The 27620-nt window shown below is 39.9% G+C and overlaps 8 protein-coding genes, 1 long non-coding RNA gene and 1 other non-coding gene across 18 annotated transcripts; 4 read left to right on the forward strand and 6 right to left on the reverse strand.

Moving 5' to 3' along the window:
* Positions 1-196: 196 nt before the first annotated feature.
* LOC116927437 (aminopeptidase N) lies at positions 197-4232 on the reverse strand. The gene is made up of 11 exons (XM_032934467.2): positions 3581-4232; positions 3305-3460; positions 2812-3132; positions 2554-2737; positions 2315-2474; positions 2174-2255; positions 1407-2106; positions 1162-1349; positions 784-1095; positions 638-716; positions 197-549 (listed from the first exon to the last, which is right to left on the reverse strand). The coding sequence occupies exons 1-11, from the start codon at positions 4105-4107 to the stop codon at positions 364-366; spliced, it is 2895 nt and encodes a 964-aa protein (XP_032790358.2). The 5' UTR covers positions 4108-4232; the 3' UTR covers positions 197-363.
* Positions 4233-5107: 875 nt separating this feature from the next.
* Trnat-cgu lies at positions 5108-5204 on the reverse strand. The gene is made up of 2 exons: positions 5169-5204; positions 5108-5143 (listed from the first exon to the last, which is right to left on the reverse strand). It is a non-coding gene; the product is annotated as a tRNA-Thr (tRNA).
* Positions 5205-5212: 8 nt separating this feature from the next.
* On the reverse strand, positions 5213-6981 carry LOC116927442. 3 transcript variants are annotated; one of them, XM_032934477.2, is made up of 5 exons: positions 6862-6981; positions 6369-6617; positions 6214-6285; positions 5985-6137; positions 5231-5915 (listed from the first exon to the last, which is right to left on the reverse strand). In XM_032934477.2, exons 2-5 carry the CDS (start codon positions 6597-6599, stop codon positions 5667-5669), a joined length of 705 nt encoding a protein of 234 aa, XP_032790368.1. In that variant the 5' UTR covers positions 6600-6617; positions 6862-6981; the 3' UTR covers positions 5231-5666. The 3 variants fall into 3 exon arrangements, with proteins under 3 accessions (XP_032790369.1, XP_032790368.1, XP_045033029.1); XM_032934478.2 differs by lacking the exon at positions 6862-6981 and having other exon boundaries at positions 5213-5912; positions 6369-6855; XM_045177094.1 differs by lacking the exon at positions 6862-6981 and having other exon boundaries at positions 5233-5915; positions 6369-6855.
* A 29-nt stretch (positions 6982-7010) lies between these two features.
* Positions 7011-9118, forward strand: LOC116927440 (DNA-(apurinic or apyrimidinic site) endonuclease 2). 3 transcript variants are annotated; one of them, XM_032934472.2, is made up of 8 exons: positions 7011-7193; positions 7282-7312; positions 7385-7468; positions 7552-7736; positions 7819-8054; positions 8125-8654; positions 8713-8796; positions 8869-9118. In XM_032934472.2, the coding sequence occupies exons 1-8, from the start codon at positions 7107-7109 to the stop codon at positions 9042-9044; spliced, it is 1413 nt and encodes a 470-aa protein (XP_032790363.2). In that variant the 5' UTR covers positions 7011-7106; the 3' UTR covers positions 9045-9118. The 3 variants fall into 3 exon arrangements, with proteins under 3 accessions (XP_032790363.2, XP_032790364.2, XP_032790365.2); XM_032934473.2 differs by having other exon boundaries at positions 7011-7149; positions 7225-7312; XM_032934474.2 differs by having other exon boundaries at positions 7065-7224.
* A 22-nt stretch (positions 9119-9140) lies between these two features.
* LOC116927443 (NADH dehydrogenase [ubiquinone] 1 alpha subcomplex subunit 11) lies at positions 9141-9820 on the reverse strand. Its single transcript, XM_032934480.2, has 2 exons — positions 9677-9820; positions 9141-9594 (listed from the first exon to the last, which is right to left on the reverse strand). The coding sequence occupies exons 1-2, from the start codon at positions 9771-9773 to the stop codon at positions 9206-9208; spliced, it is 486 nt and encodes a 161-aa protein (XP_032790371.1). The 5' UTR covers positions 9774-9820; the 3' UTR covers positions 9141-9205.
* Positions 9821-10062: 242 nt separating this feature from the next.
* On the forward strand, positions 10063-11551 carry LOC116927561 (ATP synthase mitochondrial F1 complex assembly factor 1). 2 transcript variants are annotated; one of them, XM_045177092.1, is made up of 6 exons: positions 10063-10282; positions 10349-10586; positions 10655-10753; positions 10817-10912; positions 10982-11092; positions 11156-11551. In XM_045177092.1, exons 1-6 carry the CDS (start codon positions 10074-10076, stop codon positions 11312-11314), a joined length of 912 nt encoding a protein of 303 aa, XP_045033027.1. In that variant the 5' UTR covers positions 10063-10073; the 3' UTR covers positions 11315-11551. The 2 variants fall into 2 exon arrangements, with proteins under 2 accessions (XP_045033027.1, XP_045033028.1); XM_045177093.1 differs by having other exon boundaries at positions 10064-10282; positions 10985-11092.
* A 1498-nt stretch (positions 11552-13049) lies between these two features.
* Positions 13050-15605, forward strand: LOC116927446. Of its 2 annotated transcripts, none has more exons than XR_006649595.1 (4): positions 13050-13708; positions 13790-14949; positions 15019-15355; positions 15426-15605. It is a non-coding gene; the product is annotated as an uncharacterized LOC116927446 (long non-coding RNA). The 2 variants fall into 2 exon arrangements; XR_004396636.2 differs by having other exon boundaries at positions 15019-15111.
* On the reverse strand, positions 13760-17553 carry LOC116927438 (kelch-like protein 5). Of its 2 annotated transcripts, XM_045177091.1 has the most exons (14): positions 17441-17521; positions 17258-17365; positions 16919-17192; positions 16696-16857; positions 16432-16628; positions 16132-16344; positions 15876-16022; positions 15605-15805; positions 15519-15546; positions 15250-15288; positions 15008-15176; positions 14725-14937; positions 14483-14654; positions 13760-14405 (listed from the first exon to the last, which is right to left on the reverse strand). In XM_045177091.1, exons 3-14 carry the CDS (start codon positions 17190-17192, stop codon positions 14331-14333), a joined length of 1890 nt encoding a protein of 629 aa, XP_045033026.1. In that variant the 5' UTR covers positions 17258-17365; positions 17441-17521; the 3' UTR covers positions 13760-14330. The 2 variants fall into 2 exon arrangements, with proteins under 2 accessions (XP_045033026.1, XP_032790359.1); XM_032934468.2 differs by lacking the exon at positions 17258-17365 and having other exon boundaries at positions 17441-17553.
* Positions 17554-17827: 274 nt separating this feature from the next.
* Positions 17828-20559, forward strand: LOC116927439 (WD repeat-containing protein 70). The gene is made up of 8 exons (XM_032934471.2): positions 17828-18643; positions 18711-18780; positions 18840-19000; positions 19066-19243; positions 19330-19514; positions 19603-19885; positions 19950-20100; positions 20184-20559. The coding sequence occupies exons 1-8, from the start codon at positions 17976-17978 to the stop codon at positions 20432-20434; spliced, it is 1947 nt and encodes a 648-aa protein (XP_032790362.1). The 5' UTR covers positions 17828-17975; the 3' UTR covers positions 20435-20559.
* Positions 20560-20631: 72 nt separating this feature from the next.
* Positions 20632-22343, reverse strand: LOC116927441 (alpha-1,3/1,6-mannosyltransferase ALG2). Of its 2 annotated transcripts, none has more exons than XM_032934476.2 (6): positions 21997-22343; positions 21821-21917; positions 21605-21752; positions 21295-21540; positions 21187-21233; positions 20632-21120 (listed from the first exon to the last, which is right to left on the reverse strand). In XM_032934476.2, the coding sequence occupies exons 1-6, from the start codon at positions 22203-22205 to the stop codon at positions 20659-20661; spliced, it is 1209 nt and encodes a 402-aa protein (XP_032790367.2). In that variant the 5' UTR covers positions 22206-22343; the 3' UTR covers positions 20632-20658. The 2 variants fall into 2 exon arrangements, with proteins under 2 accessions (XP_032790367.2, XP_032790366.2); XM_032934475.2 differs by having other exon boundaries at positions 21821-21920.
* Positions 22344-27620: the final 5277 nt, after the last annotated feature.

Below are 27620 nucleotides of genomic sequence, written 5' to 3' on the forward strand. Positions count from 1 at the left end.
TACAAGCTCGACATGTTTAGTTCAGAAAGGAAATTTTCAAATTCCTTGATTTAAAATGCTGGATTATGGAATGTCCATTTCATTTCCGCTGATTTCCACATGGTATTAGCAGACACAAAGAAAATGTATCTAGCTCCGATGTTATTTTTATGAAGATGACCATTCCATTAAAAACAAAATTCATAGAAAACAACGGTGACCCATGAGAGCTTTTTATTTGAAGTCATCGATTAAAATCTCTGACGTCTTTTGGCAGGATGCATAAATTAAGATAAACGACGACCATAAATAGATCTCTATTTCTTTACTGCACGACATACTCACGCGGGACATTCAATGTAAAAGGGCGATTCTGCGGAAGGGTCACGCCTTGAAAATGGATGCCTTTGTGCGTCCCTCAGTTCGCCGAGCTTCCAAAACCGAGTAAACCTTATCCGAATGTTTCTCAGTCCAGCGAATGTTTGCACGAATGCCGTTCAGAATGCCCGCGGTAATGGAACGGTCCAACTTTGTGTCTTTCTTTTCCAGGTCGTTTAAGAATTGAGACATCTACATATGTAAATAAAAAATCACAAAGAACAAAGAACGGGTTTATTATTGATGACGTTCATCCGAGCTGAGGGCAAAACAGGTCTACCTCATCCAGCTCCTCGTTTGTGCTAAGAAATTTCGAAGCCGAGGCCAGAAGCTTCAACGTATCGCCAGATCTCCTAAAACTTTTGATTATACAAGAAAAGAAATTCTTAAAGAGAATTCATTTGCAAATTGATAATTGGCTCTTACTGCCGTCCTAGTCTGTCCCAATTGGTTTTGATAAAGTTCAACACCATTGGACGTCCTATCGAATTATCTGCCATTTTCTCAATCATCGTAAACGTGTCGCGAGGAGATTGCTCGATGGTTGGATGGAAAACGCGCGAGAGGAGCTGCTTCAACCGGTTACGATCTTGGCTGCAAGTCATGGCCGATAAGATTTTCGCCCGTTGGGAAGCCATCATGTCGTTCATGCTCATCCGCCAGGCCCATTTCCATTCGTCGTTTCCGCCGTGCCGCATGACAACGCACCAGTTCCGCTCCAAGTGTTCCATCATTGCCCTTTTTTACAAGATGTTATATTTATAGTAGGTCTGTGAATATTAACAGAGTTTTGTAAAGTCATACTTTTTGTTTGCTGCAGTGATGGTGCCGTTCATTTCCGCACGGAACATTCCCAGGATTTGATCCACGCAGACACCGTCACTCCAACTGAAACAGCCTTCTCCTTCGAAGCCGTCAGTTCGAACTAAATTGTTGTATTCGTTCGGATGTTCATCGTCCATCCTTTCGAATTTCAATCTGCCCGTGTATTCCTTTCAATAAAGAAAAAGAATCATTTTTAATCCAATCAAATCTGACAGTTCACTCACCTCGAAAAGTGTAAGCAAAGATTCATTTTGCTTCGCTCGTTCCCTCATCCATTTCAAATGAAACTGGGTTGTGGCACGGACAAACTCGTCGCTGACTGATGTCAAATATTCGATGAGTTCCAGAACCACTTTATATTCTAAATACTCGCCCAGGGCCAGCGTGAAAGCGTCGTCAATCAACTGGGCTCGAGTCACTTGCGGGATAACCGTGTGATTGACCACCAGCTGACGTGAAATCAGACGCCAATTGTAATCGTCGTACAAGACGCGGACGTAGCCAGAAAATTCACCGTTGATGAGGATCCAGTTATCGTCCTCATCATTCGTGGAATCATGTCCCGAATCCGTTGGAAAATAAGGAATTTCTAATGACGGTCGTTCTGGCGTGAGCCACACTCTTGGATAGGTTCCTTGTTGAGTGAAATCTGGCTGATTGCCGTCCGTCATGGAGATGGGAATCCACCACAACTGGTTGGTAGTCTCGTCGGACGTGATGTTGTTACGGACTGGATGCGGAGTCTGAGATAATCTGACGCGTCCGTTTCCAGTTCGAATGCAGCGTACGATAGGATAGGATTGCTGGCTGGTCCACGAATGCATAATCTTCGTGACATTCATGCCCCGCCCAATATCGTGATTCTTGTGAATTTCTTCGTCCAAAATGTCCATAAATCTTTGGCTGTTGGCATTCTGGAATTGACTTGAGAATTGAAAATCGAAATCAGGCTGAGAGGCGATGATGAAGCAGGACATTTACAGTTACTGACTATCGCTCCATATAAGTAACGACCGCATTCCTAAAGTTCTGCGGTCCGACAGAGTTGCGCAGCATCAGCAAAAGACCGCTGCCTATAAGACATCAAGCTCTTACCGCTGTTTTACAGCATACGTCAATTTAATATGTATACCTTTGCTATAGGTGATGGAATCAAAAATTTTCTCGGCATCGTCGGCAGTCTCCACTGCCCGAATGACGGATGCGGCATGCACGTGCTCTTCGATTTTCATGGCAGTTCGAATGGAAGAGAACTTTGACATTTCAGCACGAAAAACGAGATTTGGCAGGGCCTAATCAGCGCCCATTGAGTTAGAAAATAGTGTACGTACACATCAGCCCATGCAAAGATTGTAATGAACGTGAACGTACGTGTTGCACCAAATCGTTTTCAAAGACGCCGCAGAATCCTTCGTTGAACCAGATGTCGCTCCACCAGTCCGACGTCACTAAATTGCCGAAGAATTGATGCGCTAATTCATGGGCCATGGTTTGAACGACTTGAAATCGTTCATCTTCGCTACCAGTCTCCTCGTTGAAATTCAGCCTGTTTTCCCTGAACAAACCAGTCAACGGTATACAAGACAGTTAGACGTTTGCATTTTGCATCGCGTTCATTAAATACCCTACCGGAATAGAACGAGTCCCCAATTTTCCATGGCTTCAAAATCAAGCTCAAGCGGAGCGCTGATGAAATCGATTTTCGGTAAAGAAAACGGTTGATGCACGTACGTTTCCATGTAGTTCAACATGTCGGGTACAACAGCCATGGATTGTTCAAGATGGCGCAATTGATCTCGTCGGCCCCAAAAGCGCATTCGGATGGTTCGGTTACAGACTTTGTAAATCCTCTCCACCTTGTCGTAGTCCGTCACGAACATGGCTAATAAATAGGTGGGCATCGGTGGCGATCGGCTAAAGATCGTCCACATCCATTCCCGCGTGTTTTTCCTTATGGCAAAATTCGTAAAAAAAAAAAAAAAAACGAGAAGATGTTGGCATCAGTTTCCTTGTACCGTTAAGGGGGACACTGTTTACGTGCTGCGGTCAAATGACAAGAAAACCCCCGGTGGTTTTGGCATAAAAAGTTTTCTTCGACATGTTTTGATTGTTTGACACTTACATGGGACGTGTGGCTATCTCGGGCATATTAGACAAAGCCGACATGACACGATTGTGACCAATGGTGACATCAAACGTTGTTTTAAAACCTGGCTCGTCTAGGCAGGGCAGAACTCTACGGGCATTGGTCGCTTCCATTTGCGTCCCCCCGAACCAGCTGAATAAACATTTCAGTTAAAATCAAATTGGGACAAAAACAAATATGGATATTCTATTTGGTTAGACAACTGCGGGGGAAAATGTAAAATGGAGATAACCAAACGAGAAAACGATGTACCCTTCATGGCAGCATGATGTGTTATCATTCTTGTAGTTGGCTCTGAAAAATCCTCTATTGTCGTCTCGGACTTTGGCCACATAAAATAAACCGACGCGATATCTATGACCCTTGATCAAAGTCTGTTTGAGAATAACGCTGATCTGTTGCCTTTCCACGTCCTCGTGGATGACCGTGTGAGCTTCGTTGACTATCTCAAAAAGGCCGGAGAAGCAAAGATCCTCTAACTGAACAGAGCGATCGCTGCTGATCTTCTTTTCCGTATCAAGCACCTGTTCAACGCTTACATCGAGAATGCTAATTTCGACTCCGTGGAACGTCACCACATTTGTAGTCGTGGTCGGTTCCAGATCAACTAAAACATGGCCGCACAAGCGAGGACTACCTCCGCTGATGATGGGCAACAATAACAGATCGTAATGAATGGGCTTCATCGAAGAACCAAGTCTGTGGCCGTTGTTCACGCTGGCAAACAGAAGCACGAAAAGTTGGATCAATAAACGCATTTTTAGAATTAAATTTGTCATTGAAATCCAAGATTCGATCAAAAAAGAAGGAAAAATAAAGTAAACACAAGGTTATTAATTAGGTTAATGACAGGATTGTCAATTGAACAGCTTGATGGTCAACAGTCCACGAGCGACTGAGGACATTCGGAAGGCACAAAGACAAAAACTCAAGTGGTAAAAGGAAATAAAAGAAAAAAAAAACCTGTTGGCGATCGTCTTCCAACCTGTTCCCCATGAACTGCAGCGTGAACAATAAATCTTATAAGCAAAGCCGTGGAGTATAAAAGCAACGAAAGCCAAACATAAAATAGAAAAATCAAGGAGTTAAATCTTCGCAAACCCCAAAACAAAGGGGGGAATTTGGCATGAAAAAAAAGGAAAAGAGCTTTTCAGCAGATGGGTAGAGATGCAATCACCTTCTTTAGGATGAACCGTGTCTCTGCAACACAACGACAAAATATAAAATAAGAAGACAAAATGCAAATGGTAGATGATTGATTTTTAAAATTTTATTTTACTTGTCTCGTTTAGTGAAATACATTTCATTTTGTAGTTTTCCCGACTATCTCGAAACATCTCACAGATTAGAAGCGTGCTTAAAATAATTCCCTGTATATTAGTTGATGTTGTAATTTCACCTAAGTTTTCTTTGCCCTCGAATGGGCTCTTCCGTTGCTCCATAAAAACTCTGAATAACAATAAACAAAAGGCGCTGCTTTTATGACGGGCGGTTGCCAAACAGCCCGAAGATGATACAATCGCTGCCAGTCACGCCACTACTAATGACCACGTGAAATGAACAAAAAATAAATAAATAAAAATAAAAGGAGAACATGTTATGTCAAGATTGAATTCCATTGCTATCCCATGAAAAAAGAGCTATCCCACGACCCAGAGACACAAAGTACCTAGGTACCATCAAAGTTAATTCCGCTTTATCATACATGAAGTATACGGTATCATAGGGTATGTAAAACCTCCCGAATCTTTAGCGTTGAAACTGATTGATGTTATGCTGTGCCTTCTGAGAGGATTGAACTCTCGACATCTGGTTTGCTTCATTTTAACTTTGCTATTATTACGAGACCAGCGCTCTACCACTGAGCTAAGAAGGCTGATGTTAATGTTGATGTAATCAATAATAATGAAACGAAATTCTGCAAGCTTTTTCACGCTGATAAACAAAAACAGGAAAAACATTATGTTTTAAATTGAAATTTGGCATACTGAAATCAAACACAAATGTGTTCACTGGATTAATTATTATTTGTGTTGTTGTTGTATGTGTATGTTACTATTCACTTGAAAGTTATATTTCTGGACGATATTACGAACGCGTCGAGTCTGGGATCGTTGTGCATACCTTCTGAGAGCATTGAACTCTCGATATCTTGTTGACTTTGGCTTGTAAACGAAAACGGGAAGGCAGAGGAAGTTTTTTGTCAAAATGTCCAAACAAAACCTTTTTTTCCCAACTTTGTATTACGTGGCAAAATGAAACTGAAATTATTAGAATGAAAAATGGATGTATACGCAAATTTTGCTTTTCAAATGTCAAGCGAGACATAGTAAGCAGTTTACGAAATGTGTGGGAAGCTACGATAGAGCCAAAACACAGAGTTTTTTACCGGTTCTTCGACGTCGGCATCCAGCAAGAACGCCTCGCAGTCATTGGGTTTGGTCTGGTAATGGAACGTTTTTGCAATGCTGACTGGTTCTGATCCAATTGTTTTCGGTTTGACGACCATCAGGGGAGTTAGTTCATCGGCAAAATTCAGTGGAAAATCCTTGGCGATGAAGTCAGGAATTGGGCTTACCTTCGACTGCTGTGAAAGCAAATTTAAAAACCTGTTTCAAAAAGTCAAAGGCTGTCAATCAGTTAATGTTATCCTTACGGTAATGTTTTTGGCGCATTTTTTAGGAGGAAACATGTTTGACGCTTTGTCAATAGGATTCAAATGTTTCCAAGAGTCTTGCCCACATCGTTCCATACCAGGCAAAAGCACATCAGGAATAATACGACCAACGCCATCATCGAGCTTCCGTTTCTTTCCAAATGCCATGGTGACAATAAGCAATTACAATATTTTACACTATTTAGTTAGGTTTCTATGTACTAGATACCCTAATAACGAAGGATGGGGCTAGGTTGAAGTTTTGCAGCTGAAAGGATTTCTTTGCATCCTGCTGTTTGGTCTTAAAATCGAAAAGAATGATGACAAAAATGGCGACTGGGTGGCAAAAAAAAAAAACGCAACGAAAACAGTTGTTTATGGTACCTTGGTACAGTTAGAATAAGGGAATGTAGCGTGGTGATTGAATTCAACCTTTGCCTTTTTTTGTTCCTTTTTCTTGTTTAGCTCCTGGAGTTTTCTGACGTGCGTGGCATTTGCCACTATGCTTTCAATAGTTTCATCCACGGATTTGTCCACATTTTGTGTCTGTTGGTTGTGATGCCTTATCCAGTTTTCTCCTTTGTTTCTGGGGAAAACCCCAAGAAGTTCTCTCATTCTTACTGTTTCTAGATACTTTCAAAGTAATGATACTCAGCAATCTAGAGCTTTCGTTATTTTTGACAGTATAGTTATTCGCACAGTCGTTAATCAACAAAACGTAAATCTAATTCCGGGGAGGCGAGAAACTTACTAAAGATAGAGAAAGGAGAAAAGAGGAGGGGATGAATAAAGAATATGACCTTCGTTACATGTGTTCGTACGATGAGTTCCCTGAAAGACATTGAGGCATAAAGAACTCAGAAGAACTAAAACTTACCTAACGAAGGTAGTACTTAATAATAGTAAACGTGTTGCATTACTAGAGCAGACTAGAGTTTTAATTTGTAAACGGTAAAATTGTGTATTTGGAAAATTCGGATTTCTTCAAGAATTAAATTGAATGTTGGCCACCTGGCGGTATTCTGGTAATCATTTTCAAGTTTTCCGACAGCTGAGCTATTTTGCTTGTAATGGCACAGTTTGAAAATTGAAAGGGCTTTGAAACTGCTTTGATAGTGCAAGATGTTCAATATAGTGACATGGAATATTAATGGAATTCGTTCGGGTCAGCAGAAATTGAAAGATGTTCTCGATTCTATGGAGGCAGATGTAATAATATAGCATTGTTTGGCTGCAATAGGTTATAGGAGCATATTTTTACCTACTACATGTCATTAAATATTTACATATTTTGCAGATTGTCTGCCTGCAAGAGACTAAGATTACTAGTAGGTTTTACAACAACTTAAAATATACTTTAAACTTAATCAATTATACCTAACAAATTTTTCTGCTTCCAGGAGATATGCTCGATGAAGCTACAGCTCTTGTTGAAGGGTATTCCTCTTACTACAGTTTCTCCCGAAAAAAATCTGGTTATTCAGGTATAAGCTATTTTCTTATTACATCATATGTAAAAGTAAAAAAAACAGTATCACTGCAAAATATCAATCTTCTTGTGGTCTAGGTGTTGCTACCTATTGCAAAAATTCTTGCATGCCCTTTCAAGCAGAAGAAGGACTTGCTGGAACCCTCAGTTCTCATGAGGCCAAGATAGATTTTTATGACAGTGTTCATGGCTCATTCACTGATGAAGGGCTCAAGGCACTAGATTCTGAAGGACGGTGTGTCATGACACTCCACAGGTTTAAGGTAAGAAATGTATTTTTTTTTTATTTATTGTTATTATTATTATTAATGGGATTTATTATTTGTGTTTCTTTTTTATTCCCAGGAAGAAGAAACTGTAGCATCCCTCATTGTAATAAATGTGTATTGCCCTCATGCTGGTGACAATGATGAACGTTTAGCTTATAAGCTCGAGTTTTATCGAGCATTAAGTCTCCGTTGCGATGATCTACTTAGTCAAGGGTATCACGTCATCGTCCTCGGTGATATTAACGTTTCACATCGTCTGATTGACCACTGCGAGCCCGATGATGTTACCAGCTTTTCGAAGTCACCTAGTCGGTATAGCGACATGTTATAATAACTAACTTACGTTTTTTTAATCAGTTAATATTCACCCCCCGATGAATAGAATATGGTTAGATGGTTTCTTAGTTGAGGGAGGTGGAAAATTCATTGACTCTTTTCGCTATCTTTATCCGACTAAAGAAAAGGCTTTTACTTGCTGGAACACGAAGCTGAACGCACGAGTGAATAACTATGGAACCCGGATAGACTACATAATGCTTAGTTCAAAATTAAGCCAGTCATTACGAGAATGTATTATCATGAGTGAAGTTTATGGAAGTGATCATTGCCCCGTTAAAGCATCTATAGCACTGAATTTTATTTCATCCACTCGACTTCCTGCCTTATGCACCAAAAATTTCAAGGAATTCTCAGGCAAGCAGCTAAAAATGTCAGAATTTATCTGCAAACGGAGTCTTGCAGTTGGATCAGCAGATGAGTTGCAAAGCAAACCTGACGTTTCAGAGCCCAAGAAGACGCGACTATCGCAGAAAACTACTAAACAACAAAGCAGTTTATTGAATTTCTTTGCTTCGACGTCAGTGACCAGTCACGAAAATGTTTCTTCTCTACAATTTGTTTCCAGCACAACAGGTGATAACGATTTATTTGTTAAAGAACCATTAAAATAACATTGGATTTGCGTATAAAGAGTCAACGAATAGCTTCGATTGCAATAAGTCTTTATCTACTGCCACCAGTTCTTCTGTAGGATTGTGGAAAAATCTGTTAAAGGGTAATATTTATCCTCTTTTTTATTTGAAAAAGTTTACAAGCTAATAACATATTTTTTAAAATGTAATATTAGGACCCGCTCCTCCGCCTGTTTGTAGTGGACATAAGGAGGCGTGCGTCTTGCGAACAGTTAAGAAGAAGGGTCCAAATATGAATCGGCAATTCTGGGCTTGTCCCCGGGCAGCTGGACACAGCAGTGATCTCAACGCGCAGTGTAATTTCTTTCTTTGGAGTTCTGCGAAACGGTAATCACTCACGTACAGTATGTTGTGTAATGCCAATGTGGTATATGTATTGTAAATAGTAAAAGAAAATTGAAATGATATTTGTTTTATGGACATAACACCTTCTCTAACCGACACTTTATTTTTCTATATATCCTTTACATCACATTCAAGTTCACTTGCAGCTTATTTATATTTATCCTTCAATGAAGAAAAATCATACTCAAGGGAATTTAAGAAATTCTTTTGCTTTTTAGCTGTGGGGAAAAACTCCCATCCCTCTTCCACAGATTTTTTCTTCATATAAGCAGCGACACCAAAAAGAAGAAAGGCATGCAAACCACCAGATAGGCTATTCTTCCAAGTTCCATAGATAGCAGCTGAACTTGCAGCACCTATTACATAGTTCAAGCGATCATCCTTCCCACGAAGTGATGTGGCTATACAAGTTGTTGCTGCAAATGCTGCAGCCATTGCTGTAATTGGTCCCATATAATGGACAAACCTTCCAGCTGTTTGAACATATCCCTTGGGATGGGATAACAAGAGAACATCCGTTGCAGCGATACCCAAACCTTAAGTAAAAAAGCAATCTCTTGTAAATGCACAACCCACCAAACACCTGAAGACTGCAATTGGGTATCTTGTTTTACTTACCGAAATAGGCAGCGTGTTTGGACATGTAGAACATCTTTTGGAAACCATCTTTTCCTTCAGGAGAATCGTAATACTTGTAATTCATCAAAGCCTGCATGGTTAAGAATACCGAAACTAGATATTAAAATGTGAACTGTTATTTCCGATTTTAACTTCTCGTTCGAGAAATGTATCGTCTGCCAGACCAAATTTACAAGCAACAAGAACCAAAAACTTTGATGCCGAATTGCCGAATTGCCGATAGCATTGTGTCAAATATATATTTTTAAAATCCTTTTTTTATTTATTTCGACGCTGAAAATTCGAAGTTAAATTTTTTTTGATACTTTTTTTAGCATCTAATTTAAGATTGCTAAGACATTTGTCATCTGTGCTAGCAGGATCGAGCCAACCAACAATGCTCAAGCAGAAGACAAATTCAGGAATGGCGCTGCCCTTGATTAGGACAATTCGCCAAAATATTTGTTTGTATCCTCGTTGGCTAGCTTCATCATATTTCACAACAGCACGTATAATAATGAATAACAAGTCTGCTAGCGTCGATGAAACTTTGTCAAAAAACCCCTTTTACGAAAAATATGCGTCAAAAATAACAACTCTACAACAGTAACACGTTTTACTTCTTTTATCATTTTGCTCAATCATTATTCTAATTAACGTGTTTTTCTAAAGGAATGATCCGCAGAAGTTGGCAGAAAAACTAGAGCAATTAACTACAAGTTCAAAAGCTGTTTCTTCTAAATTGCCCCCAAGTGATTATAGCTCGAAGTTCTCTACTGCTGCTCCCTCTGCTAAGCAACCAGAAGGTCAAAATTCAAAAGCCAGATTCATGCAAAGTAAAGTCAAACTTTTGAGTGAAATAATGAAGACTGAGCTCTTGGAAGATAAAGATTTTGAAGAAATTAAGCAAGTATTATATTCTTTATATCCTATATGTTTTAGTAATGTGCTCACCTCCCATTTCATCATTTACAATAGATATGGCATGAATACTTCAAAAACAAAATTACAGTATCAGGAGTGCTCACCAAAACAATTTATGATGAACTTCACTCACGAGCAATGCAATATTCTACAGTCAGTATGATAAAGTTTTTCAAAAACTGTTTTAACTTATTGAAATTCCAATTAACCCCACAGTTTCTTTTTCCTCTACCAAGAGATGAGGGATATGAATTCCTGCTATGCCAGTTTGCAGGAAATGAGGCTCATTTTACTTCATTAATAAATTTTCAGGTGCGATCATTTTAAGCCTTTATTTCACTTTTCCAATTTTCGGTTTCTGAGGAAACGGACTTTTCGTAGCAGACTTACGGTGAAAACGCACCCGAATGCTTGGCACTGGTGTTCTTTCCCGATTTATCAAACGAGAAAAACATCGTATTGTTCCGTGGAGACTACGATAAGAATATCTTGGTATAGCTTTTATTTCACCTATTTCACGATAATGGCATTACACTCTCTCATTTCTTGTTTCAGAATGCCATTGAAGCTCAATGTTTAGTCAATCAAGTGATACTCTACTACGCCCAGCCAAATGAGAGAAAACTTAAGCTTCTTGAGCGTTTCAACAAAGAACCGGAAACTTTTCAACATCTGGAATTAGTGCAGGAACTTGAGACAATCAAATTAGATTGACGTTCATAAATCTAACATGTACATTGACGGGAACGAACTGCGCACGTCTCTGTGCTCGGAACTTCTTTTCGCTGTTGAGGTAAATAAATTTGTGGTATGCCCCAAACCCATAAATGCCCGTCGTGAGTCACATTAGGCGTTGGGTACAACACGATTTTATCGTTGCTTGATCTGTTCATACCCAAAAGAGGAATTATGAATAGACATCTCCTTCGTCAGAAGGTCATATGTAGTATATCTAACCTTCTTTTGTTTCGTGTCCATAACTGCTAGATTATCATTGGCGTTTCAAAGCACGCAAGCAGTTCTTTGTTTTCTTATAAATTTAGTACGACTCCCAGTGAACAGGAAGCAAAATGCACATGGACGTCTGAAATATTCAAGTGGTACCCATTTGGTGTGACCAATATGGTTGCCATTGCCCTTTCTAATGACCTTCATAGTTTCATAATGTTCTCTAACGCTCCTTGACTTTTATTTATTTATAGATTGAGTGGGTTTTAAGTATATTGGTGATTTGGAGTTAATGAGGATCGGTTTTGCTGCTAAGAAAACTCTTACGGTAAACAATCATCCAGCCTACCTTAGGGCGTGTTTTATCTTAATTTTTCTTTCTTTTCTTCTTCTCTTTTTCCTTTTTTTTTTTTTTTTTTTTTTTTATTTATTTTTATTTATTTTTTTTTCATGTTTAAAAAATAATTTTTAATTTTCTTGACTTAATGTTTTCATTAGTAGTATAGGGAAGACCCTCTTTTGTACTGAATTTTGTAAGAAACTGTAATTGAGCGTCATCTTTCATAGACAATTTCATTGTTCCCCATTCCGTACCGTTAAGTTTTACCATTTCTTAACAGTTTTCGGAATAATTAAATATTACTGTAAAGCTAATAACTAGTAACTGGGAATTTTCAAAGAACGTGGTAGAAAGCAGCAGTACACTCCTCACTTTTTTGTTGCTCATTGCCCTCCTTGAAAGGAACGGCTTAGATAGCCAAAGGGGAATTGAGCTTGCTCGCTATTGGCTCGCTGTCCTTTCGTAAGCTTTTAGGGAAAAACAGAAATGGTAAAGTTTGAACAGCATCGTTCCTTGTGAAGCCAGTAGCGGAGACTATAAAAGGAGATGCCTTTGAACTGAGTTCATAACTCGATTAGAGGAGTCTGCGGCAAACGGAATCGTCACCTTCGGCTCTTGTCATTTTATAATGTAAGTTGCAATTATTTTGATTGTTCTACATAGTTTTTTGCTTTACATAAAATTTAAACATTGCCTAATTTATTACAGAAAAAGCAGTTCTTTCCTAAACGCCATGAAGATTCTGTTTGGATGCTTTGCCCTATCCTGGATTTCCTTGTGTTTCGGCGCCTGTTCTTTTGATCCAGAGACCGGAATTTCCACCTGCCATACATACACTCAATGGACGGAAGGTGTGGAAGGTGCGGTTTCGTGGGCGAAAGATTGTGACTTTAAGGGGCATGATGTTGCAAAAATTGATGGTCCCGAACACAATTGTGGCAAACTTTGCTATAATTTTGACAAAGGCCAGTGCACCCATTTTACGTGGAGCAAAGGGATTTGTTACATCAAGAGCAATGCTAGACAAAAGGTATTAACTATGTTTTGTTCAATATCTCAATTATTTTAACATTCTGGACTGACTTTAGGCGGAAGAACCCAGCAAGAGCGAGGGAGATGTATGCGGTTACGTCGTGTCACGCACAGATTTCGTAAGAGTCGGTTAGTGGTTTATAACAATGATTTTGTTTGTTTGTTTGTTTTTGTAATGAATCGCCAGATCGATGTCAGATTTTATGTGCCTTAACTGCTGTTAGATGCGTCGTCTAAAGACAACCTATTAAGCAAATGAGCTAGCAGTAGAGCTAAGCCATCTTTTACATATAGCTTAAAAGGCAGTAGAATCTAAAATCAATATTCTTCCTGTTTGACGTTTAGCAACTCGTGGCTTATACAAAAAATTCTTTTTTCCCCCTTGAATGGCTAGACATCAACTTAAAAATGGGGAATACATCTGGTTGGCTATTGTTATGTTTAATCGAATATGGAAATTTGAGTTCTTTCATTCATTCTGCTGGGGCTTATTCATGAGCTGCAAAACTTTTTTGGGTGATGCGGTCATGCTATGCAGGTGAGGCATTCGTCCTCAAGGCAAAAAGGTGCCGCACGACTCCAACAAAGTACAGCGCTATGCAGTTTGTTTGTAAACGTATTTAGTCTTCCACCAGTAAAAAAAAAGTAATCGTATGTGCGTAAAAAGCTCAGATGGGTTCCTTTGCCACCTACGATTCATCCTAGTTCAATTTTCATATTCAATGTGATACAAGTTGAATCGTGAAAATGTTCTGTCCGGTTCCCGCAGCGCACTGAGAGTTTTCTAGGTAATCATATCCATCTCTGTGAACTTGAATAGTAAGCAACGTTCTAAACAATATTTTTGCTTCATTTTCTATTTTGTTTAGGGTACCTAGTCTAACACAGACATACAGACACATTAAAGAGGAGCCAAGATAATGCAACAAAAACAATACTATTCAAAAGAGACAAAAAAAATTTGTTCCAACCAAATTTTTATAGAAATTGGTCCATATACTGCATTGGCAGTGAAAAGCATGACAAAAACTGGGTAAGATAGATTCAAATTTATGAGGAACTGCGAAATAATTTGATGATTTGGCTCTAGGAGGGAGCATGTTCAACACTTATCCAGCAACATACCACTGGAAACGAAAAAAAAAACAAAAAAACAAAAAGAACAGAAGAGACTCAAGGAATCGTAACTATTTCGTAGTTTCGAAAATGTTAGCAAAATAGGAAGAAAGAGATAGTTTGACAGGAATGTCCAGATAGCGCTCGGTTCGTAGCTTCAAAAACAGGACGAACAAATCAAACATAAAATCACAGAACGGTTTTCGGAGGAAAACAAAAATAGAGGGAAACGCAAACATAACAGCGAGTCTATCGCAAAAAAATATCAGGCAGCAGACCGGAGCTTTCTTCCGATTAAACAATTGGGAGAACCGTATCTCTGACTACAGCGATACAAGCACCAGCACGTCCAGATGGAAGTGGTGCAAACTGCGATCGAATTAAACAATAAATTGGAAATCAGACCAGAAAACGAAATCTCACCAAAAAGAAGAAACTATTCTTACCTGTTGCCACAAATTTGTAAGAGGGTCGTACGCTTCAACGAAGTTGAGATAAGCTTGACCATCGAATCCACCAACAATGAACAACCTATCACCCATAAAGGCTACACCCATTGCATCGCGACCGTTCTTCATTGAAGTCACTATCATCCAGGAGTCTGACAGCGGATCATACCTTCAAAAGAAAAATCCAGGTAAAAGAGACGAAAACACGTCGAACAACGGTAATAGGATAAAACCCGAACCTTTCAACACAATCAAATCGGGCCGCTGATGGATTTGAAGCGGGTGCGTCGTGACCACCAAAAGCATAGAGAAATCCATGCGCTACGGCAACACCTACTCCACCTCGTCGTTTGCTCATCGGAGCTACCAATGTCCAACGATTGGTGTGTGGATCATAGCACTCGACTGTGCGAAGACAAGAACTCCCATCTCGGCCACCCACAGCGTAGAGCCTACAATCATACGTAATTTAACTCAAAAAATTAAAACTAGATAATCTGGTGATCTAATATAATTTCTTACTTTCCGTTAAGTGCTGCAACACCAACGGTGGAGCGCTGACTATTCATTGGAGCCACAAAGCTCCACTGGCGGGTGACAGGATCCCAGCGTTCAACACTATTGAGGTATGACCAACCATCATGGCCTCCTACTGCATACAATGGTCCTTCAAGGCTGGCTACGCCCAGTCCTTTGTAGGCGAAAAATAAAAAGTCATGACAGTGAACTAGAAAATGCAACCAAATTCTAAGAAAAATAGGTACCATGACGATGCGTTGCCATAGGGGGCATACTGCTCCATACTGCATAAAAAATAGAATGAATATTAGCATTCAAAGTTTTCAGTTTTTTTTCACCTATAACACAATGGTATTGAGGATTACAATGTACTTCAATACTACTGCGAGTTCTAGGTAATATATATATATATATTTTACAGATTGGCCGTGTTGGTGAGATGTAACTAACGGCGCAAAGAAATTAACACCAACACCGTGAAATCTCGCTACTAAGGTATACGAATATTACTAGCCTTTGGTCCATGGATCCCAGCATTCCACCTGGATCGTTAAAACATACGCGTTAAGATAGATTCACACATGGCCAAATGTAACGTACCGTGCTAAGCGTTTTTAGTCCATCGCGTCCGCCGACTACATAGATTTTATTATCAACGACTGCAACTCCAAACTGGAGTCTCCTACCAGTCATCGATGCGGTAGGTGATGACCAGGAATTAGTACGAAGACAAAATTTATCGACACTTGTTGGTCCCTTGGTTGATGCATCCATACCACCCACAATATATAATGATCCCACCTAAATGATTTCAAAACAAGGTAAGGTTTGGAAAGTGCTTGGCTTACTATTTAGATTCTTGAGGACGCACGGTGGATTTCCGAGGGCGGGTTCTCTGCGACTGAAGAGTAGATCGGCGTTCGGGAAGGAGGTGATACTTCAGAGCTTCGACAATCAGTTCTTGACAAACCCGATCTTCTCGAAAAATTACGTTGCTTTCGATGTGATCGGCAATAAACTTGCAAAGAGTTAAAAATGAAGAAAAGATTAATATCCGACAACAACAACAAAAAAACAAAAAAACAAAAAATGTTTTTTTTTCGAGCGTCAATAAAAATAAGCCTCACCCCAGGTGAAATTAGTGGCAGTTTGATTAATGAGAGTAGATGAGGCAATTCTTTTTTCCTTTCAGGAAGGTCATGACGGAGCCACAACATAAGCGCTTGGAACATTAGTTCTTCATTTGGAACGTTCAAGTCGTCGGATGCTAAGAGTTTTGCTATTTCGTCGGCGGGGAGTAAAATAAATTCCTGGCATCCTATGACTTCTATGAAGTGATTCTAGTAAATGGAGCGCACAAAACCAATGAAATTCAAGAGTTTCGATTAAAAAGTTTCACATGTGTGTATACAAAAAAGTTTACGTACGGCTGTGTAATCATGAGCTACTTGCAGTAGACGAGTGCAGCTTTGGCTATCGGCAAATAGACGAATACCAAGGCAGTTGGAGGGATGAAGTTGGCGTATCAAAAAAGTCGAACAGGCTTCCACCACTTCTGGTAGCTGAAGTAAACAGGCAGTGGCCATTAGGCACTCGACAGTATCTTCTTCTAGTTCTACAGCACCTATGAAAATTTAAAATCTAGAGATGTTAAGCCCTTCAAATAATAAAAACCATAACAGCTTCATTACCTGTGTAGCAGTAACACACCAGAGTTTCTAAAGCATCTGGATCCACACCTTGCAGTTCAATCTCATTTTGATTGGCTTCCCCAAAATCATTGGTGAACATAGCATCAAAGTAATCAGATGCAGCACTTAAAACTATTCTGTGAGCTTCAAGTCTTCGTTCTCCTACCAAATAAAGTATAAAAATTTTTGTGTACGGAAGAAAAAGAAGGCAAAAAGAAGCTACCTGCAATTAATATGACATCCTTCAGCTTTCCATTAAGATAGTATTGGTTCATTTTACTAAGAATGAGTTGGGAATGATTTTCATGTTTAAAGTGTTCTTCTGGTGAAGTAGTTGGAGATGATGATGGAGAAGAGGTGACTTGGGGATCTATGCTCAATTTTGACAAGCCACTAGTGACAGAATGATTATGAGTCTTCTCTCTGGATTTCAATGAACTGCTCAACCACATTGGAAAGGTTGCACTGCTCTCAAGACGTTGCTCCATGCTCACCATCTAACAGATCAAATGCTCATTTTGGTTTTCATATATTTATATATACATACTATATTAAAAATTACACTATTTTATGCGTAATGTAAATATACTTGATTTATCAAAGGTGTTCTTAGAAAATGCGATCAATTTCATTTTCACAACAACAAAAAATACTTGCGCTTCATAAATATCTAACGGGTATAATCGAATTAATGACAAGCGAATTTTTATTTTAAAGATTGAATAATACTTCATTGGTTACATACCAAATACAATCGAACAAATTTCGAAATCAGAGTTTCAAAATAACACCGTTCAATAACTGAAGATCTATAATGTATAGCACAATAAGTCAAGAAACCAAAAAATCAAATTGATCTTGCTTCAAAAATACAAAAAAAAATAAAACTACATCAGCCAATAACCCAAAAAAATCCTATGCCGTATGGTGGCGCGTCGATCAGATGAATTCTAAAAAGTCCCTTTGTTAGATTTTCAAAAGTCCTTTCCTCTAAGTCAGCTGTGTAGAAAAGAAGATAAGACAAAGAGGAAGGGAATTAGAAATAGAAACCTTATTTGGAGGTCGTACTAAACAGCAATTGTATTTAATATTTTTGTAGTAGTTCACAAAACAGACTATTGGGGGCGGAGTCGCGGAGGCTTCAGCAAGCAGACTGTTTCGAAAAACAAACTAGAGTTAGAAACGAACACCTTGTTCATAAGAAAATCGTTTATTTTCCAAGTTGCACAATTGTTTTGCGTTCTCATTGTTATAAGAGCTTGAAAAATTACAGAATAACCATGCCTCCAAAAAAAGGCATTGCTTTCGGAAAAATTGGATCTTTTGGACAACTTTCTATAAGTACCCAACCTGCAACCAAAAGTGAAGATAGTGGCTTTGGAAAATTTGGGAAATCTGATGAAGAATTTCGTGTTGAGCCAACAGCAGACGTAGAACGGGCAATGGGTTTTCAAGGATTTGGAAAGAATAAAGCAGCTCCAGTAAAAAATTTTGACCTGGAAAGTCTTGTTGAACAGAGCAAACAAGTAGCAAGAGAACGTAATGCACTAAAAGTTAATGAAGTGGTAAACTCAATTGAAGAAGAAGTTACTGAAGAAATGATTGGGCCTACTCCACCCCCTCAAAAAACAGAATCAATTTCCAAGGAAAGTGAGAAAAGTAAAGTTTCATCAGCTCCAAAAAAGTCTTCTAAGTTAACCACGAGGACTCATAGTGATGATGAAGATGTTGATAGTAGTGATTCTGATGATGACGAAACTGGAACTTATATTCCAGCAGCATTGGAAGTGAATCTAAATCATGGTACTAAGCCTGTGTCAGCTCTTAGTGTGGATCATTCTGGTGCTCGACTGATATCAGGATCTGTGGATTATGATGTTAAGTTATGGGACTTTGCAGGAATGAGCTCCTCTTTACAAAGCTTCAGAACTATAAGACCATGTGAAAGGTAGTCTCTTAATGAAAGTTGATAAGAAACTTTTTAAATGCCAAATTCATATATCTTTGTTTATTAGTCATCCTATCTTGGATTTACATTATTCCATCACAGGGGATGCCATTCTTATTATATCAGGCACTGCTCAGGTAATTCTAACTCCATACCAAAAAGGCTAAATTCTGATAAACTAATTTGAAACTTTTAGGCCAAAGTTGTCGATCGTGACGGATACGAAAAAGCTGAGTGCGTTAAAGGAGATCAGTACATCACAGATATGGCAAGGACAAAGGGTCACATAGCTTCACTTGTGGGAGGGTGCTGGCATCCAAGAGACAAAATGGAATTCTTGACCTGCTCTCAAGATGGGTACGACCTTTTAGCTGAATATGTCACTCTCAAATATCGATAATTATCAATGGAAATTCTAACAGAACTTGTCGTATATGGAATGTGGATGACGTGAAACAACACAAGGGAATCATGAAAAGCCGTTCTCAAAATGGTTTAAGAGCGGCTCCTACGAGCTGCACTTATAGCAGAGACGGGAATTTGATTGCGTGTGCCTGCAATGACGGCTCTATACAGATGTGGGATCACCGCAAAATGTTTGTAAGTAAAAGAGGCAAGCAGGATACAGGATAGGCATACTAAATACTTGTCATTTATCATATTTGGAAACGAAATCTATTTGCCAGGTAAATACGTCCGTACTGATTCGTAATGCTCATCAATCCGGCACTGAAACTTCCAGCATCGTTTTCGCCTACGATGGTCGTAACGTAGCTACGCGTGGAGGTGACTCCACCTTAAAACTCTGGGATATACGACAGCCGAAATCCCCCGTCCATTCGGCTGGAGATCTCTTCTCTAGATTTAGCATGTAAGAGCCTTTGAATTTACGGGAGCTCAACTACGTTTAAGTTATTTTATTTAAATATATATATATTTTTTATCGTTCGGATTTGCAGGACAAATTGTGCATTTAGTCCCAATGACCGACTTTTGTTGACTGGTACATCCTTTCAAAAGGGTGAAAGTGGCGGCAAAGTAGTGTTTCTAGACAGAAATACGTTCGAGTGCGTTCACGAAATTGATGTTCCAAAAGCACACGTCGTTCGTACCCTATGGCATCCGAAACTCAACCAGATCATTGTTGGTGCTGGTGACGGCAACATTCATTTGTATTACGATGCTGCCAAGAGCCACAATGGGGCGAAACTTTGTCTTGGCAAACCCAAAAGAATCAGACCGGTAATTCAAAGTCAGACTGGTTTTTATTTTCACAAAAATACGAATTTTTTTCTCCATGTCAAAGCATGAAATGATGTCTACGGTGCGTGTCATCACACCTCACGCGCTTCCAATGTTTCGTGAGGACAAACCTAGATCCACCCGAAGAGCGATGGAGAAGGCCCGAAAGGATCCACTATTGTCCAAACAACCTGATCTTCCGATCGGAAATAAAGGTTGGAAATTTCTCTATGCCATATCAACAGCCCGTAACTCCTCCAATCCGTGTTCAACTATTCCTTTTTCTTTTCCTCTCAAGGTTCCGGTGGTCGAGTGGCGACATCAGGCAGTACCTTGTCGTCATACATCGTTCGAAATTTAGGCATTGCAAGCCGGATTGAGGATGAAGGCAACCCAAGAGAAGCCATTCTTAGGCATGCTAGTGCTGCGGCCGCAAATCCATATTGGGTCTCCCCCGCATATTCTAAAACACAGCCCAAACCTATCTGGGCACCTGAAAATAACGATGGCGATGAAGAACCAGAAGCCAAAAAAGGAAAATTGAACTAAGGACGACACGATTGCTCATATCTTCCAAAGTTTATCCTGTTTTTGTTTGCGCCCTTAATACGATTTCGATTTTATTTTTGAATTGATTGCAATACTCGCACATCATAGACGAATGATGACAAGAACGTCTGAGTTTGTAGTTAATTAAACATGGGTAAGTCAAGTACAAGATAAAAAAAAAATGCATTACTAAACGGTTAACTTCTATAGTCGTGTAATAACCATTAAGTACTCGAAGCAGTAAGTTCACCCACCAGCTCGTTCAGTTGCTGGCTAAAAGAATTGAAGGAAAAGTGCTCAATTACGCGTTGTCTGCCCCGTTCTCCCATTTTGGTTGCTAGATTTCGGTTGTCGTAAAGATATTTCATCTTTTCAGCAAAATCTTCCACTGTCGGATGACATAGGTAACCAGTTCGGTGGTCCTCCACTGTTTCCAGCGGTCCTCCACTGTTGACGGCGATGACAGGAAGTTGACAATACATGGCTTCCAAGGGGACGATACCGAAATGCTCCTTGTCTGGCGTGTACAACAATGTATGGCAGTTCTTCAACAAACAAGTTTTCGTTTCATCACTCGGCGACCGAAGGAATGTAACACAATCACCAAGTTGCAAAGATGACGTAAGTTTTTGCAATTCGTCGTAATGCTCTACATTTTCAACAAGTCGATAGTCGTATCCTCCAACCTGCAAACATTATCGTACAGTTCACATAGAACAAAATATCTAGTAAACAGGAAAAAGAATTCCAACCATAATCAGATGAATTTTTGCGTCTCCTAGGAAAGATTTCAATAAACCTAAGAGAATAGCAATCGTTATTAAAACTCGGTATGAACTGTCATGTACGAAGTGCCTGACCGAATGCTTTAATTGCCAATCCAAGGTTCTTTTTCCGTTCATACCGGTTTATAGAGAGGAAAACAAAGTCCATGACTTGCTTGGTGCCAATGACACTACTCAGACTGTTCCCACATTCTCGATCAAAACTTCGAAAATTGAGTGATGGATAAAGAACTTTTGGTCTCCGACGAATACTTTTAAAAGTATCACAGAATACGCCAGCTGTAAAGTGGCTGTTGACGACAGTTGCCGTGGCTAGGCCAGCTGAATAGGTTCAATAATTAACAATTATGGTGATACTCTCAAAAATTTTAAAAGAAAACTTAACTGGTCTTTTCCTCTATCCAGTCCAAAGGAGCTCTGTAAAGCTTTTTAATCCATGTTTTGTGACTGGCAAGTAAAAGATCTGGGAAGTGACAATAATATATGACAGGAATACTTGTGGACAATCTTAATACAGGTATGCACATTGAGACCTAAAGGGTGGGAAACAAGAAGAAAAATAAATTCATTGAAAATGAGATTGTTGAAGCATAACACAGACCTGATCACAAAAATAGACTTGTGGCTGCATATCACTCAGGAACACGGTGTAGAATGAAGCCCATAACATCCGAATATAAGCACACAGTGCAAGAAATCTTCTGCATAAAAAAATATAAAACAAATTGGCATTTTCATTTTGGTGTTTAGGCAGCAGGTATGTAGTTATTTAATTACCCAAATATGCTGCGAGGAAGCCAATTGCCACTGATTGTAACGGGAATAGTTCCATCTCTGGTTTCGGGAAAGCAATGAGCAGGATCATGGTAAGATGTAACTATATGAACTTGGTGGCCTTTCAATTGCAATGCTAGTGCCGCATCTACCACAAGGCGTTCAGCCCCTCCAATTCCCAAGTCAGGATGAAGGAAGACAATTTTCAACATTTCACTAAATTGGCGTTGTGGATTCACGATCTCATTGAATTAAAAAAATGCTGTTTTGGCCCCTGGACTCTGATATATGAGATACACCATAGATACACCATAAAACATGGATACATGTAACGTGTCCTGTTGACCGGTATATCGCGGAAAAACAACGTGGAAATTACTTGTCCCTCCCCAAAACAGGAGTGGCTTTTGTTGTGGGAAGTGTTGGAAGTGTTTTTGCACGATCAGCTGTTGACAGAAGTATGTTCTGCATAGATGATCCCTTAAAGCAGAGTCATGATTACAAATTGTAATCTATGACTCCGATGTAAGTATCCGAATCACGGATGATTTCTGGTAATTAAGTTGCAGTTGACAATCTTTTACATTTTTATATCCAAAAAGGATTGCTTACATCTTTAATTTTCCTCTCGATTTCCCTCATTGACGTGGTGCCGATCTCCTGCCAATCAACTCTTATAGACCAAGATCGGATGCTGAGTTGCCAAGGCTGAATTCCGACCTGCGGTATTTGTCCTCTCGGGCCCTATAGGAGGGAAATGAAAAATAATATATTTAATTAAGTTGTAGTTAGTTTTATTACAAAATCTTTTGGAATCGTGTACTATACCTCTGTGCTGATATAATACAAAAAATTTTATCTCCAAAAAAGCTGTTATTTTTCCAGGAAACTTTTTGAAAGGTACTTGTTTACATTTTTACAATGTACCGTAGCAGACGTTAAGTGATTGACTGTGACTAGTGACTGTAGTGTCAAACTGTTTTCGTTTTTTATGTCATGAGTAGTGTAGTTTGTGATGTCGGTAATGAGTTATTTGACACAATTAGTCTTTTTAAGTTATCTGATTATGCTAAAGGACTTATTCATAAGGAAACAGAAATTTACTTAGAAAAACGTCTGCTTCTTGTTCTACAGTTGTAATACGGGGAGGGGGGGGGGTGTTGTGGAAAGGTAAACAAGTACCTTTCAAAAAGTTTCCTGGAAAAATAACAGCTTTTTTGGAGATAAAATTTTTTGTATTATATCAGCACAGAGGTATAGTACACGATTCCAAAAGATTTTGTAATAAAACTAACTACAACTTAATTAAATATATTATTTTTCATTTCCCTCCTATAGGGCCCGAGAGGACAAATACCGCAGGTCGGAATTCAGCCTTGGCAACTCAGCATCCGATCTTGGTCTATTACCATCATGGTCTAAGATTTGGGTTTTTGTTCGTTTATGTCTCGTACGGCACAAGATCCCCTTACAGGGTTGGCTTTCGAGCGCATGTAAGATTAAAATTAAAAAATAATTGATTTTATTTGGGTTTAGGTCCGGGCTGGCAGAAAATAAGAAGGACAAAAGAGCCGTGCTAGTTGTGTGTAATTCCATGTGTGATGGAAAAAATAGGAAAAAAGGTCGCCGAGCCACGGGTGCATCAGACCAAGGCTTAGGGAGCGTAGGGTCACAAGGGTCCCGCACAGGCGTACGCTTCCGCCCCAGCAATGGTTAGTCCAGTTTTTTTGCTAAGATCTTCCGTGTTGGGGTGGTGCTGGCCAGTCAGGTTCACGTGCAACCCTCGTACCCGCCCCGTGTGCACATACCGGGGCTGTGGCAACCCTCCCCGTCATAAGTTTATAGTAGTTAAAAAGTTACACCAGCTAAATCGGTTGCCCGAGTAGTAGGTGTTCAACAGAAGAAAGGTCGCTCATACCCAGGGTGTATTCAGACCAACGGAGTGCGTAGGGTAACAAGGGCCCCGCACAGGCGTACGCTCCCGCCCCGGCAGTGGTTAGTCCAGTTCAGCTGAGATCTTCCCCGCCGAGATGGTGCTGGTCAGTCGGGTTCTCGTGCAACCCCCGCAGCCGCCCTGTATGATACAGACCGGGGCTGAGGCAACCCTTTTCCGTCATAGATTTTTGTAGTAAAAACTATATAAGGGGAGTCTTGCCCATGATACCAGTTAATTGGTTTGTCCCCGTGATGGATGTTTATAGATTCATTCGACCCAGGTCGCGGCTGAGGTAATCTTTTCTTTTGTATGAAAAGAAAAGATTAGAAAAAGTGCTGAGATTTAGTTAATTTAGTTGAATTAGTTGGGTTTAGATAAGGTCTGTCCTAAGTAATTTAAATGGTTATAGATGGCGGGAGAAGGTAATGCCATAAGCATTGAGTCCTTAATTGTCATGTGTAACACTTGTTGTCGGTGAAAAGATGCTTTTTTTCCGTATTAAAGGCAATATTAACCTTCCGTGTTGTAGTATATTAATTTGGGATAAACAAGCTGATTAAATGATTGTCCGTTTACTTTATCAGTTGGTTGCCAGGAGACCATTTTGTCCCGGAAGTAAGTTAATTTTTAATTTATGAAATAAAATATTGAGTCTTAATTTGTTCTGACCCCTTGGTACCTATTTTTCTTGAAGTTAAGAAAAATCCAAGTTTTAGGTGCAGTTAACTCATTGTTATTGAGACTAGGCCTCACTCATCTTCCATACATCATCCCAATCGCACGCATACTTCATCACTTCCCGAAATCTTTTGCTGTCTTTCTTTATAAAAACATGGAGTTGTCAACATCCGATGAGGATATGCCTCATCTTATTTACGAGGGCCGGATGCTAACGGAATCCCGTGATACATCTCCTTTAACACATATTAGCCAAACATTTCCAGGGCGACCAATTGTGGCGACCTTTACATCTGGAACATATCTCCTCGACAAATTTATAACAGAACTCACGGCACCCCTCCTTCCTCGGATACCAGGCTCACTGGTAGACACAAACGATCTCTTGGATAAACTTCCGAAACATAGGTTACCTGAGGGTACACTCATTACCACAATGGATGTGAACAGTCTGTACCCCAATATACCGTGGGGCCCTGGCATGGAAGCCGCAGCTTCGTTCTACACCAACAACCTTGAATTCTTACGACATACCGCAGACCAAAATAATCTCCTCCGACCACCTTCCCCGGCACTATTCAAAAGAATACTCAGTGCCGTCTTATGCAACTCTATCATAAACTTCAAGGATAAACGTTTTTTCCACCAAATAAAGGGCACAGCCATGGGCTGCTGTATCTCAGTCTACTTCGCTAATTGCTACATGTTCCACCTCACCCAAACAATAATCGAAGGACCCCCAGATTGGCTCATTACCTTTCAAAGATTCATTGACGACATCCTTATCATCTCGAATCATACGGAACCCAACGCCCTATCTGTAATGATCGAATCCATAACTACGGAGCACATAACATACACACATACGCAACCGAGCCAGTCAGACAACTTTTTGGATATCACTATCCACCTTGAGACCTCAACTAGCACACTTGTAATCTCACCTTTCACCAAGGAAACAGCCTCGGGAGCCTATCTACACCCGGCCTCCAACCATCCTGGTCATGTCCTTTCGGCCATACCATACTCCCAATTCTTACGGTTACGACGGAACTCGTCCACAATCGAGATATTCATAAAACATACCCGTAGAATGATGAAAGACTTCAAAAATATGACATACGACAAGAAACTACTCAAACGCAGCTATAATAAAGCCCTCCGTTGGAACTCCGCCATGACTAGTACTACGAGACAGACCTATAACAGCGCATTTCGACTCATTACAACATTTAACAAATACACTAACTGGAAACTTAAGTCACACCAACTAAAAAGCCTCTACAACAATATCTTGGACCATTACAGCAAAAATGGACCTTTCCAGAACTGGAAACACGTCCAGGTACTCCAAGCTAAGCGACCCACAATCGTCTTCACTAACGGACCTAGCATCAACTCCAGATTTTCTGGACAGATCAAGAAACCTCGCGACACCCACCCCAGAAGGACGCAGGTTAACATGGGACTCACCAGCACCCAGCACGATACATCACAACCAGGCGGAAATACCCAAGCCTCCACAGCCCTTACACCACGCTGGAATTCACCAACACAAACCAGCAACGTATCAGACCAGGCACAACAAATCAATCTCGACCTGGCGGCCCACATCGTCGAAACCCGACAAGGGAACACCAACTCCAGCACAATACAAAGGATACTAGATCGAGGACTGGCATCTAGGCAAGGAAGCCTTGACTGGAGCAACACCTACCTTCGACGGAAAGGGAAAACCCTTAAAGAATACTATATGTTAACACCTACCCAACCAAAACACCGCGGGACCATTTTATATAATGGAAATACAGCGTATCACTTCTCCAGAATCGCACCGGCATCGTCTCAACCCTTTAGGCCGATCTACAAAATCCTCTCGCAAACTGGACCCCATGACTGGATCTCGATCGGCCGTGAAGATTTTGAATTATTGGAACCTTTGGTTCCCACAGCCAAACACCTAGCCGCGCTCTCGGCTTTAACACAACAATAAGTTTTGTATAACCCTTGCACTTCCTAATAAACTGGTTGTCCTTTCCTGGAAAAAGTCTATTCAAATCCTTTCCATTTAACAAAACACCGTCGGATGATAAGACATCTCATCATTTTTTTGGATAAACCAGAAGAATGCAAAATAACAACAACAACAACAACAACAAAAATTCCACACATTAGTTTCTTACCCATTACGGTGTCAATTAGTTTGATTGTAATATGGTTGTTGACAGAGTTGAAACGAGATTCACGAGAGCTTGAGCTTTAGCTCAAAAGCTCACTCATTTTGTGAGCTTTGAGCTTGAGCTTCACTCTTTTTGAAAAAGTGTGAGCTTGAGCTTGAGCTTTTGCCTCATGAGCGGAAGCTCACGCTTGTGGCGCCATCTAGCGGCCAAAATTGAAAGTGGTTGCCGAAATGAGACAAATCTCCACGTTTGGAGGTGGAAAGCTGTCTGTGCTACTTGCTAATAGCCTAGCCTATACTAGTTGCTTATGCTTACAGTTACAGCTTAGTGATTGAACTGAACAAATAAAAACATAAACTTGTGAGTTGTGTCTTAAATATTGGTTTTCTGTAGTTAATTGCTTAATTCACACTAATTTTTGTTCAAATTAAAACCAGGAAATCTGAAACTGAAAGTCTTAAACTCTTTAGAGAGTAGAGACTAATGAGAAATGGCGTCAAAAAAGCGAACAGCTTCTACAAGTTTACAAAGTCAAAGTCATGTGGGTGCTGTAGGTGGTGATGATCAAGTTGATTGTGAAACTATAAATGTAGAGAATAATGATTCTGGCAGCGATGGGCATGATTCTGGCAGATTTGTCATTCTCATTCAATGTTAGACCATTGAGCATTGACCGCTTTCTCATGAAAGCAAATCTGAAAAAAATACACTGTTTTGATTGTCAGTTGTCAAAGGTTATCTATTAATAAAATGAACTTGGAAATGAGCTTGAGCGAACGTGAGCTCGAGCGAACGTGAGCTTGAGCGAAGCTCAACTTTTTTTGTGTGAGCTT

This window comes from Daphnia magna, linkage group LG7 (assembly GCF_020631705.1).
Source record: "Daphnia magna isolate NIES linkage group LG7, ASM2063170v1.1, whole genome shotgun sequence".
Lineage (NCBI taxonomy): Eukaryota > Metazoa > Arthropoda > Branchiopoda > Diplostraca > Daphniidae > Daphnia > Daphnia magna.